At 34.7% G+C, this 13,587-nt stretch overlaps 2 protein-coding genes across 2 annotated transcripts; one reads left to right on the forward strand and one right to left on the reverse strand.

The window, feature by feature from the left end:
• Positions 1 to 691: 691 nt before the first annotated feature.
• Positions 692 to 6,163, reverse strand: LOC145159942 (coatomer subunit beta-1-like). The gene is made up of 5 exons (XM_079078996.1): positions 5,949 to 6,163; positions 3,036 to 5,077; positions 1,480 to 1,989; positions 1,307 to 1,392; positions 692 to 1,149 (listed from the first exon to the last, which is right to left on the reverse strand). The coding sequence occupies exons 2-5, from the start codon at positions 5,070 to 5,072 to the stop codon at positions 945 to 947; spliced, it is 2,838 nt and encodes a 945-aa protein (XP_078935122.1). The 5' UTR covers positions 5,073 to 5,077; positions 5,949 to 6,163; the 3' UTR covers positions 692 to 944.
• A 4,849-nt stretch (positions 6,164 to 11,012) lies between these two features.
• Positions 11,013 to 12,878, forward strand: PAP16 (purple acid phosphatase 16). Its single transcript, XM_079078997.1, has 5 exons — positions 11,013 to 11,548; positions 11,632 to 11,847; positions 11,953 to 12,232; positions 12,309 to 12,486; positions 12,556 to 12,878. The coding sequence occupies exons 1-5, from the start codon at positions 11,251 to 11,253 to the stop codon at positions 12,766 to 12,768; spliced, it is 1,185 nt and encodes a 394-aa protein (XP_078935123.1). The 5' UTR covers positions 11,013 to 11,250; the 3' UTR covers positions 12,769 to 12,878.
• The last annotated feature ends 709 nt before the right edge of the window (positions 12,879 to 13,587 follow it).

A 13,587-nucleotide genomic window follows, 5' to 3' on the forward strand; every position in this document is an offset into this window, starting at 1 on the left:
TAAGAAGTTTGTTCACATTTAGTCATTGAACTTTTTGGAGGGAAACGAACTTTCGATTTTGTTGACATTTAGTCACTAAACTTTTTTTCATAATCTATTTGCCACTGAACTATTGAAACTGTTCACATTTTACCCTTATGACCGGTAACAACCGGTCATAAGGGTAAAATGTGAACAGTTTCAATAGTTCAGTAGCAAATAGATAACGAAAAAAAATTTAGTGACTAAATATGAACAAAGTCGAAAGTTTGTTACCCTTTCAAGTCATAATCCCTATTAAATAATAAAAAATGAATAAATTTATATTTTCTTGAGTTTTGGTAATAACAATTTATGTAATTTTAATATTAATTTTAACTCCGAATGTTTATTAAAAAAATCGAGTTTTTTGGCAAAATTTTAATAAATTTTCTTTTATGTATTTTTAAAAAATAAAAAATAAAAAGGCCTATTTCACATGGAATCCTGTGAAATGGTGGACCCCACTACAAAATGGTCAAAATATTTATTCAGGCCAACAGTAATTTCACAAGGTATCCCTACAAATTTTGTGGAAGACATAATTTTTCCCTAAAGTTTGGAAAAAGCTTAATATTTTTTATTAGATTTGTGTTTTTCTCAAGAGTCAAAGAATTAAACATTATGTATAAAATTCCTTGACCAAATGAATAAAAAATATAGAAGAGCCATGTACAAAATCAAAATCCAATCTCAAAGCCACCAAGTAGTAATACTAATAATCTCTTTTGTCATCCATCTTAAATGAATGGAAATATAATAAGCCATCATCTACACTCACAATCCTAATGGTCAAAGTCAATCCCCTCCTGAACCAAAACCAAAACCTTATGTCTAGAGAGATATGAATAAAGATTGCTTTTTTTTTTGACGGAATGAATAGAGAGAGTAAATGACCATTTTACCCTTTTGTTTTAGGACATCGATTAGGGGCCTCCCTTCTGCTTAAGAGTTATTTTGTCACCCAAGCTTAAAGCTATCCCTTGGGTTTTGCTTCTAATCCGAATGTATCCACTTAGCTTACCATCCGCCTGCTTCTCAACGCTCAAATTTACCAAAGCGTCCTCCCCAAACACACTCTTCGCGTACAAATTAGCAGCCAGGAACCCACAATAACCCTCAAGGGCAGACCTAAAGTAGAAATATATAACTTTCTGTATTAAGCTAAATTAAAAATATATAATAAAAAAATAAGAAGAAATTTAATTGATTGGCCACGTAAGATAGATTCAATAAAACCGCCATGTAAGACGCCACGTAGGCATTGAAACCTGTATAAATAACTTACGGTGGAGTAAGGCACTTCATGTTGGTTGATTTAATAATATGATCCAAAAATTCCTTCTCATCTTGAATCACAGTGTTCACAGCAACCTGAAAAATCCATACACAATATTAACCAATCACAAATTCACAATTTATAATTTAATAATTTATTAAAAAACTATGAATTAATGATACCTTATTTTCCCACTCGAATTCAGCCCACATGTTTCTATAAGCAGTATCACTACAAACAGCTGGAGATATGTAATCCATAATATCAATATGAATATCATTTAACACAACCACATTTCGTTCAAGCACATTTGAAGTTTCATAAACGAGGTTCCCAAATATGACCCCGGTCTCGGTTGACGACACCTTGATGTTGGCTTTGATCTGCTTGCTTGTTTGAGGGGCAAGAGTGTAATTTTGCGGACGTTCAACGAGTTTAAGGTCGCCCATTGTGGCTAATTCTAAACAGAGATTTTGGAGAGTTTCTTTGGTTCGGTTGATGACAGTTACATCGAGGACAATGTCGTAGTGATGAACGGTTACGTATGCTTCTGCGTATACGGGGTCGCTGAATCCGGTTAGTTGGAGAATTCGGTTGAGTTTGTTTGCAGCATCTCCTTCTTTGATGAATTCTCCTGTTGCTCGTTTTAGGTCATCTTGAACTTCGTCTTCTATTTCCAGCTGGCTCATTCCCTGAGATGTTGACCAAGTCAAAGTCAAAGTCAAACATTATATATCTTATGTGTGTTGTTCACAATCTTATTGTTAAGGTTATGTCTGGCGTACTAGCTAAAAAGCTAGCTGATAGTTGAAAAGGTAGCTCATAAAATATAACAGCTAGATGATAGCTGAAAAGGTAGCCGATAAAAAATAAAGTGTGGTAAAACTAGCTGATAAGCTAGCTGACATGTAAAATGACATAAAGGGGCGTGTAAAATGTTGAGTTTTTTTTATAACTGATAAATGGCATTTGGAAAAAAATTTAAAATAGCTCAATAAGCTCGTTGTAAAGCTAGCTAATAAGCTAGTCTAAGACTATGTTTGGCATACTGGCTGAAAGCTAGCTAGTTGTTAGCTGAAAAGCTGGCTCTTAAATAAAAAGCTAGCTAATAAAAATTGGCATTTGGTAAAACTAACTAAAAGATATAAAATGACATAAAAGGACATTTAAATGAATGTGTTTCTATAATTAATTAACGGGTATATTTGGAAATTTAAAAAAAAAATAAAAAAAAAGCTCCTAGAAAGCTAGTCTAAGTAACTTTAAAAAGCTAGCTTATAAGCTACTTTTAGGTTTGCCAAACATGACAATTTAAAAAAAAAAAAAAAAAAAAACTCGAAAAATAAGCTAGCTTATCAACTACTTGTGGCGTGCAAAACACAGCCTAAGTAGTCTTTTAAAAAGCTAGCTTATAATCTACTTTAAAAAGCTAGCAAATAGTCTATTTTAAAGAGCTAGCTAATAGTCTATTTTAAAAAGCTAGAAAATAGTCTATTTTAAAAAGCTAGAAAATAGTCTGAGTAGCTTTTTAAAAATCTAGCTAATAAGCTAGTCTGAGTAGCTTTAAAATAGCTCAATAAAGTGCTAGTCTGAGTAGCTTTTTAAAAAGCTAGTTAATAAGTTACTTTTTGGTTTGCCAAACATGACAACCTAAAAATCCTCAAAAAAATAAGCTAGATGTGACGTGCCAAACATTAACCAAAGATTTTAAAAAAGAAAAAAAGAAAAAGAAACTTACCTTCCTACTCTTCAAATGGTAAAAGTCAATGAGATCATCAGGTTGAGCATGAGAAACCAAAGCCTTAGCTTTTATCTCTTCAGTTTCCCTCATCTGTTTCTCCACAAGCATTTGAACAAAACTTTCACGACAAGACTTTAGCCATATTTTCTTGATCTCTTCATTTCGATTACACAACAATCTTACACAAACAACAATCCTATCATAAGAATCACTATCAATCGGATGTGTCAAAAACGAAGATTGACCAAGTTGGACCATGGAAACAACAATCAACAACACTTGTGTACACACTCTATTCACTTCACTTTTCAACATCTGAACCTCGGTCAAACGCAACACAAGTTTAGTCAACGTGCATGCCACCACAGCACCAAGAAAGAAATCACCAGTCAACAGAAGAGACCTCAAGTTCCCAGAAGTCAACGTTGACTGAAGACTGTTGACTGGAGCAAAAACAGTCTCAGAAGCTGCACTTTGAGTCGCATATGTCCCATCTGCAAGAATCGCAGGGCGTTTAGAAGAAACAGTAATTGAGTTGACTTTTTGTGACTTGTTTTCATTGTCGCCTTCTTCTGGAGCTTCATAAAAAGGTAAATCTCCAAGAGATTGTTTTATTGTCATGATTCCACTTTCCACTTCAGAAAGTGAAAGACAATACTCGCTTATAATCCAAAGAGCACACGAACAAACCCTAGCTGCTCGAATTTGATAAAAAGTGTCTAACAATCGAGTTACAATTGACACCCTCAACTTTGGATTTGTTTCAATTATCTCCCTTACAAAAACAATCACATCCATAGCTGAAGCAACATTACTATCACCTAAAAAGTCCATTAACATGTGGACAACTGTCCCTGCAACTTCAGGGAACTTAACTGCACATGAATGGATGGATTGTATAAGCATTTGGCGATATTCTCCATCTTTTTCTAACTCTCCACTTTGAGTCTTCACAACTTCTTTTTTTAAAGTGAGAACAACTTCGTTTATGTTACGAGGGGTAATTAGGTCAAGAACAATATCAAGGGTTTTTCTTCGAATGTCGTGATTTGGGCTTGAAAGTGCTCTGAGTATGTCCATTATCATGTCCACCATGATCTCTCTGTGTGAAGATTTTAACTCGTCTAATCGATCAAGAACAATGAGTTTCACATTGTTGTCACTTTGAGTTAATAAAAGTTGGCAATAAGTATTTGCTGCAGCTCTAATGGCAGTTGGAGCAGATGAGAGTGACACCAATGTGGAAGCACATTCGAAAACTACAGCAGCTGAAGGGACATTTAGTAAAGATATAATGATCTTTATGTACTTACCCTTTTCTCCTCTTTTCACTCTACAAACTTTGCGTATCAAGTCTAACACCACCATTTGTAGCAATTCCCCCCATTCTGAGACTCTATCGACATGGGTTAAAAGGTAATTTACAGCATGGTCTTGTGCACATGTGAAAAGCATGAGAAATGCATTTCTTTTTGCTGATTGGTCTGCTTCTGTTGAGAGAACTTTTTCAATCATTTCAGGGGCATCTACCAAAAGGTGTTCTCCTTGTGGGAGTTTGTAGATTGCCATTACTGAAAGTATGGCGTTTCTTCTAACAAATGGATGACGATGTTCAAGATTGGTTAATATAGAAGGGATTAAGGGTTCGAGGATTTCTGCTTCATTGATTCGACAAAGGAATCTTAAGGTAACACCACGGATGTATTCATTTGGGTGTTGGAGATTGTTTCTTAAGTTTTGGCAGATTAAGATCATTTCAGGTAAGACTTTTCCCTTTGAGTCTGTTTTTTCAATGATTTCGAGGTAAAGAAGGAGGAGTTTTTGAACAGTGTGATCCTCTGAAGGAAGAACGTATCGAACCATTGTGATGAAAAGCTGTGGTAGTGTTTCACCGTTTAGTAAGAGCATGACAGCTTTTTTCATGGCTTCTATCTTTGCCATGTCATCGTTTCCTTCAAGAGCTTCTTTGATCTCATTGGCAAGTGCTGGTGTTCCTTTGTCAAAATGAACAAGTAGAGTGCAAGATTTCTCCATGGTTTCTGTTGCAAATGATCAGATTTATTTTTAGTTCATCAACTCCAAAACATTAGAAGGTTTATTTCTAATATTCTAGAATGTATGTGTTATTTGCAGTAATCATAACTCATATAGCTAAAATCACATCCAAATTGTTCATCTCCAGTGTAGACACTACATAAGTTTGCAACAATGTTGGGCATCAAACTCAAAAAGAAAAGTGTGTATTAGTATCACATTTCTTACATGCCATCTGATATACAATTTAAATCAGACCTCTGAAATTTGAAGTTCATATACAGATCTATGCCAGATTGGAAGCACATAACTCAAACATGGTTGGGGATATTAGTAGCTTAAACATGTGTAGTAAAGAGAGATTGAATGGATACATACAATCAATGATTTATCAACAAATAGCACATAGATTATAACTTGCATTACAAATAAATAGATAGATTATTAGCATCGTTCTAAAACAACATCAGAATAATCAACATCCAAGTACTACATCTAAAGCTTAGATTGATCAAAAGACCCCTGGCAACCAAGGCTAGATCAAATAAGCTAGTGGATCTTGCCGCTCTAAAACGTAACAATGCAGGAAGGGAATCGTGACGACCATTGAAAATCTCCGATTATGTAACTGTTTATCTGTCTTAGCGAAAGGAATTCGGATATTCAATGCGTGAAAGGTGATGAGAACATCTGATAGATAGATTCACAAATGCAGACATAAACAATGCGAAATCACAATAAAACAGCAATGCTCATTTTGACAGAACTGAATTGCAACGCACTGATAACAAAATGATAATTCTGAGAAAGATCGCGTGCAAAATTCATAATCTATATAAGCGTGTGAGGATTAGAGAGATTGTGATTGTACGTTACCTGATAACGAAGAAGATGGGACTTAGGTCACCGTGGCAGGAGATGGAGAAATGGCATTTAACTCTGGACGCCGGCTGCAAGAAGTGGGCAAGTTTCGGTGGTGGTGGATCGAGAGAGAGAGAGAGGAGCAAGGATCCGGCGAGGCAAGACTCAAAAGGGAGAGAGTATAGAATATAGATCTCGTCGTATTGAGGAAGATTTGGACTGTTACCAAATGTTTCACAGCCGCACCCTTTTTACACACGGCGAGCTTTAAAAAGCAAAAGAAAATGATAGTTTTTTTTTTTTTTTTTTTTTTCCAAAATCACATGTAAATTATAAATTTTGTACTATATACTTATAATTTCAAAACTAGGTGTACACCCTCGCAAAGCGGCGACGACAATTTTTACTGTTCCGATGAATGATTTTTTATTTAGAAAATGTTATTTGACTGTTTCAATGACTATAAATTTTCTGGCTGATATATTAAAAATATTTCATGCCTAACCTTTGGGCAAACATCATGCCCACGTTAAAAAAGAAAAAAATTTAATTGATGTTTCATTTCTTAAATATTTTCGTTGATTATTTTTTACCATAATTAGTTTTTGTTCATAAAAAGATGAGTGGTTTATGCATAATAGATTTGTACATTAAGTTATCAAGCATATACCTCTTAAATTTCAAGAAAGTTAAATATGCTTTAGCATCGTTGGTTGCGATTTTGATGCTAGTTGTGATTTTGGCCCTAGTATGATGCGATTTTACGTTGTGAGCTCACTCGAAGAGAAATTATAAAAATGTAGTATCAGATTTTCTGTTATTAAGAAATATGCAGTTTGTGTATTAAAATTGTGCTACTCTAGTCTATTCGTATTATTTTCCAAGTCAAAAAACATATTGACGAACAAATGATCGTCAACATAATTGAACCTAAACCATCAAACAACTCAAAAAAAATTGCTTGGCTACTTCAGAAGTCACAATTTCTAACTTCTTGAAACAACTTATGACTTATTAGGTTTAAAAAGTAGATAAAAGACAAAATTAAGTTAAATATTTTTGAACTTATCAACTTATTGAATTTTATAACTATAAAAACTAATCCAAACATTTTTTTAAAAACTCATTTTCCAAAATTCATAAGACAATAAGTTCATTTAGGTCAAAGTTATTTTTAACTTCAAAATGAAATCTCAAACACCCTCTCAAGTTACTAATATTATAGTGCAATATCATTCAAAAAAAACACGATGCGCTATGGTTTGAAAACATAGAAGATTCTTTAATGTGCCCAATCATAGATCTAAAGCACATTGCTTTAATGTGCCCAATCATAGATCTAAAGCACATTGCATTCAGGCTTGGCATCAGATATGCTTCTTTAGTGTCGCCATTTATGGGTTGAAAACACAATGCATTATAATTTGAAAATTATGGTTTCTTTCAAATGTCCTTTTTTGAATTTTATCCACAATATCATATAAATTATAGAAGATGATAATTATTATGAATACCTTCAACTCAACGTTGCTTAAGCCTTATACTCAATGTTTTAAAAACCGGTTTGAACCGGCCAGTCGAACCGGTTGGACCGGGAACCGGAGAAGTGAGCGGTTTAACTAACAACGGTTTTATGTCTATTTCTGAACCGTAATGAACCGGCTGGTTTTTACAAAAACCCGGTTGAACCGGTTAAAATTTAACCGGTTGAACCGGTTAAATTGAATAAAAACACATGGATTGATTTAAAACTTATGGTTATGTGTTTTTTTAATGTATTTAGATTGATTTACAAGTTGTTTTATGTGTATTTTTAATGTTTAAACTTATGGACGTCAAATTCTTGATTTATGTTTGTATGTAGTATGTATGTGTGTGTAGGAACATAAGAAAAAATATGAAAATTATAGTAACCGGTTCACCCGGCGGTTGAACCGGTTAAACCGGTCGGACCGGAAACCGGTCACGATACCGGTTCAACTAAAAAACCGGTTTTTAAAACATTGAATTATACTTATTGGTTCGATGGAAACTCAAGCACATACAACTTGTAATTTATTAACAAATAGTTCAATATATGTCAATAGCTATAGTATAAGTTTGTTACATACTAAGAACAAAATAAGTGCGAAATTTATGAATAACTCAAAATAAGTTTTTTTAAAATATCCCTATTTTTCAACTAAATTAGGGTGTTTTTTCTCTATTACATAATGTTTTCGTTATAACTATCAAAACAAAACAGGATAGCATGCACTATGAAATGATATATTTATCAACTGCGAAAATCTTCAAACAATGTAAATATTCACAAATACTTCGATAAAGGTTATAAAATTCCTATTTTCAACTATAATATATCTAGGGTAGTTTCCGATATAATTATAAATTGTTTTGTCGGATATTATTAAAATAAAATAGATAAAACTTACACTGCGAAATGTTTTATACATCAAAAAATAATTTTAAGCTTGCAAAAACATACTATATGAATAGCAAATATACCAACTTTGAAGACATTGGAAGATGATATCTTCTAGATAACGAAATAAATTTTTAGTGGGTGTTTAAGATTGCTTAATTAACTTAATAAACATTTTTTGATAAAATGTTTATTAGCTTATGATGAAAAAAATAAATTCAATTTTTTTTTTGAATTAGCTTATGTAAGAATTAAAGTAATATGGTTTTTTTTTTTTTTAAAAAAAAAAAAAAAAAAAAAAAAAACTTTGAATAATTTATGTGACTATTTTTTCAATTTGGAAATCGTATCGGTCATCAATGTGAAATATGAGGTTATTTTGTTAAATAAAAATAATGTATTATTTTATTAATCCCGTATGAGATATGATTATATTGTAATTCCCTATTTTTTATTTTAACTTTTTTATTATATTACCTAATTACTATGATTGTAAAATGAGTGGTTATATAATTACTAAATTTTGTTAAAAAAGGTATTTCTCATCCAATAGATTAAGGGTTTATGATTAGATAAGAGTATGTATAATTTATACATTTAAAAAATCATTTGTTTAAATTCCTCTAAGGGGGCTCGGTATGGGTCCTCTACCTAGTGGAGGATCCTACGTGGAAGGCTAATAACACCGTTAAGGTTTGGAGAATACCTAGTGGAGATCCTAACGCGTCTCGATGAATAACTTAAAAGGGCTAGATGTGCATTTGATCTTTCCAAACGGTCATCATTTTGTACTTAAAATGGTATGATGTGGATGTGAGATAGCAAACATATGTTTAAAGACATGGACACGTATCTATAATCGAATAGAGTTTTACTATTCCAAATAAAAAGAAAAAAACAAAACACAAGCGAACAAAAAAGGTAATCAGAAAGAGGAATTAAATATCATCCTACCTTTTAAACATACTTATCTTCCTACCATATCAAATGTTGACATGTGTCACATTTAATGACACATTTAATGAAATTGATAATATTTTAGTCCACTTGTTACTATTTAATGTAGGTAGGAGGATAGTAGGACTAATAGGAGTAAAAAGGGATATTTGATGACACCTTGTTTATTGATGAAAGCGGCTAGGGAAAAAGAGATATTTGATGGTATCCCCATTCCAAATACTAACATCTCACTTTCCTATTTATTTTATGCAGATGACGCATTGTTTATTGGAGATTGGTCAACAAAAAATGTCTCCAATCTTGCTAGAATACTTCGATGTTTCCATGTTGTATTGAGCCTAAAGGTGAACTTCAATAAGTCAAGGGTCTTTGGTGTCGGAGCTGATTTTGAGGAGGTACGTTGCTGGGCGGGGCCATTCGAATGTGCCCCTTCTTCTCTCCCTTTTATCTACCTTGGAGTACCAGTGGGTGATAACATGAATAGGAAAAAAGCATGGAAGCCAATTGTTGACAAATTCAGATCTAAACTCTCCTCGTGGAAGGCAAAGTCATTGAGTTTTAGCGGGAGGATGACTTTGGTAAAGTCGGTTCTTGGGAATCTTCCAACTTTTTACCTTTCATTATTTCCTGCCGCCGTTGGAATCATTGAAGAGCTTGAAAAAATTCAAAGGCAGTTTTTATGGAAGAACGATTATGAAAAGCAAACTGTGCATTGGGTTGCTTGGGATAAACTAAAAGCCCCAAAGGATGTTGGTGGGGCAGGAGTGGGTTCTCTATGGAATCTAAAGTTGGCCTTGGTATTGCTTTGCAAAACAGAAGAGGAGTGGGGTATGGTCAAGCATTGACAAAGTTAAGAATAGATTTTGGAAGATGAATATTGAAGTAAAGGAGATATTGAATACGTATGACGGGGGTTTAACTTGGAGATCAGACTATGCGGTGGATGGGAAATTCTGTGTGGCGAGGCTGCGGAATAGACTTGACAAAGCATATCACCCTGTTGGTGATGGTGAATTTTGGTGGCTGAATTCGGTCCCTAAAAAGGTGGCAAGTTTTGTATGGCGCGCTAAACAGGGGAGGATCCCATCCGCTGAGGCTTTAGAGAGAAGAAACATCCCTGTTACTTCCCCGATGTGCGACTTCAGATAGTAATGAATCCTGCAGACCACATTTTAACCTCCTGCAGCCTGGCGAAGGAGATCTTATGTACGGTGCTTAACTGGTGTGGAATTCTCCCCCGGTTATTCTCTGGAGTCAATGAGGTGCTAGCTTTTGCCAGGAACTGGGGACATTGTCCAAAGAAGAAAGAGACCCTTACTTGTATTCTGTACGGAACTATCTGGAGCTTGTGGAAGGCTAGGAATGATCGGATTTTTAGAGGCGAGTCATCGAAACCGGCGAAAATTGTGGACTTTATCAAAGCCACAGTATTTACGTGGAGAAAATACAGGAAAAAAATAGGCGACAAAATGGATTGGGATAAGTGGTGTGTCTCACCTTTAAATTGTACATAATGTATGCTTTCTTCTCTGATGATTAATCTTTGTACTCGTGGCCCCTAGTATCTTGCTAGGGTGCATCTTTAATAAAATTGCCGGTTTAAAAAAAAAATAAGATGATATTTAATTTCTCCAAAAAAACAACACGCTAGTTGGTATGAAAATGGAACAACAAACCAGATCTATAATTACGGCTTATGATCATTAACAACAAAATAATCATCTAATCCAAAAATATAATCCAGATTTTCAGAACATACGACACGTTTGAAGTCACTTGAAAAACAAAATCGAGAGCGAAATTCCACCAAAGTGATAAAGAAGGGTTTTTTGTTGGATATTCTTAGTCACAATCGGCATATCCTCCAAAATTGAAGCAATTATCGAACTCACGTTATCTACAGCTGAGAATCAGCGAACTTGTTGCAGATAATCAATGGCGAAATTATCAAACAGATGGGCTTCGATCACCGTTCTCCTTCTTCTCTGGCGAAATATCGTCATTGCCCGGCCATATGACAGGGCAGACAGGCAGTATGATGGCCTCACGTTACGCAAAACGCCAAGTGATAATTATCTTCGAGTAGCAGGTGGGGCCGGCGAGGGTTCATCGTTCAAGGTGGCTCTATTCGCCGATCTGCATTTCGGAGAGAATGCTTGGACTGATTGGGGTCCACGACAAGATATGAACTCCATCAAAGTCATGTCCACCATTCTCGATTCAGAAAATCCAGGTTCGTAAACATGGCGGTTTGGTTATAGCTTTTAATGTGATCAAATCAACGCTTATGGTGTTACATTCCCAAATTTGTGACAGATTTTGTAGTTTATCTTGGAGATGTGATCACAGCAAACAATTTACCGATTCATAATGCTAGCTTCTACTGGAATCAAGCAATCTCTCCAACTCGAGAAAGGAACATACCATGGGCTAGTTTATTTGGTAACCATGACGATGCACCATTTGAGTGGCCTATCGACTGGTTTTCATCTTCCAGGATTCCTCAAATTCAATGTCCTTCCAATTGTTCCGGTTAGCCCCAAAATGCTTCGATTATCGTTATCATCAAATTCATGGTGCTTACAGATTTGTCCTAATCAGAATTCCCTTTATTTTGGTTTTGGATGAATTTTTCAGAGGGAGATGAGTGTAGCTTCAAAGGAACATCGCGTTTGGAGCTGATGAGAAACGAGATAGAGCATAATTCATTGTCATACACTGGATTTGGTCCTCAAAATCTATGGCCAAGTGTATCAAATTACGTTCTTCCTCTTCTATCCCCAAAAACAGATCACAAATCGCCGCTAATGTTCATGTATTTCTTGGATTCCGGTGGTGGATCATACCCAGAAGTCATATCAAACATCCAATCCGAATGGTTCCGCAACAAATCTCACGAAGTAAACCCTGATTCAAGGTTAGCAATTAATGTCGCTCTATAGATCATTGAATCACGACTTTAATCATATGTGACGTATTGTTATATGTTACAGCATCCCGGAGATAGTTTTCTGGCATATACCGAGTAAAGCTTATGAGAAGGTGGCTAAGAAAGTTGCAGGTAGACGAAGACGAACTCAATGCGTGGGTTCGATGTTCAAGGAGAAAGTTGCAGCTCAAGAAGCTGAAATGGGAATGATGAAGCTTCTTACAGAAAGACCTTCAGTTAAAGTAAGGATTACATTGATTTCTGTTGTTTAATTTGAAAGGGATATAAGATATTTTCGTGGTGGCGTGTAGGCGGTGTTCGTGGGTCATAACCATGGGCTTGATTGGTGCTGTCCGTATGAGAAGATGTGGTTGTGCTATGCGAGGCATACTGGCTACGGTGGTTATGGAAGCTGGGATCGAGGTGCTAGAATCTTGGAGGTTTCCGGCGAGCCCTTCACCCTGAAATCGTGGATTAGAATGGAAAATGGGACATTGCATAGTGAGGTGGTTTTATCGAGGTAGATATTTAGATTAATGATTGACTAATTGTGTTTTTAATGCACGTAAATATTGTTATAGTTAGGGTCTTATTTTTATTATATACAACATGTTACATTGGAAATGATTTAAATTAAAATTGTTGATAAATAAATCTAATGTTTGAATTGAAATAAAAAGAGAAAACAGAAAAATGTCCGAACATGTTGATAATCAAAACTCATCGCGTTGCCATGTTATAATACATTTTTGGCCATTTGGGATAGTTTAGAGGTTCAAAAGGAAAATTTTCCGAGTTAAAAAAATAAGTTAGGTAATAACAAAAACAAACAGTAGAGATTTTCTGAGTTAAAAAAATAAGTTAGGGACTAAACGCGCAAATTACCCTAAACCATAGAAACCATTTGTGTAATTTACTCTTTATAAAAGTGGTTTTGGAGCATCTGGGATCTTATAAGAGTTCGAGTCTTGGAAAACTTCCAAAACCTTGTATCAACAACAATTTGTAAATATGATGAATGAAAATGATATTTGTTTACCATATAAAAGTCGGGTTTTTAAAGGTTTTAAACCGGTTTTCAGACCGTTTTTTTTTTCAAAAATTGGTTACATGTATAATATATTAAACAATACTAAACCAACATTCGGTTCCAAACAAGTTCGATTTGATTTAGTTTCCGTTTGTTTGAAATATTAGTCTCTAACACGCTTTCATCTAAGTTGTCATCGAACCAAACAATAGATATCATTTCCTGGTTCTTTCTAGTTTTGGATCCCTATTCTTCTCTTATTCTTTTGGGTCTTCCATCTACCAAATAAATGATCCGAACAAGCAATTTGGCG

This window comes from Lactuca virosa, chromosome 2, assembly GCF_052849685.1.
Source record: "Lactuca virosa cultivar CGN04683 chromosome 2, Lactuca_virosa_CGN04683_v6, whole genome shotgun sequence".
Taxonomy (NCBI): domain Eukaryota; kingdom Viridiplantae; phylum Streptophyta; class Magnoliopsida; order Asterales; family Asteraceae; genus Lactuca; species Lactuca virosa.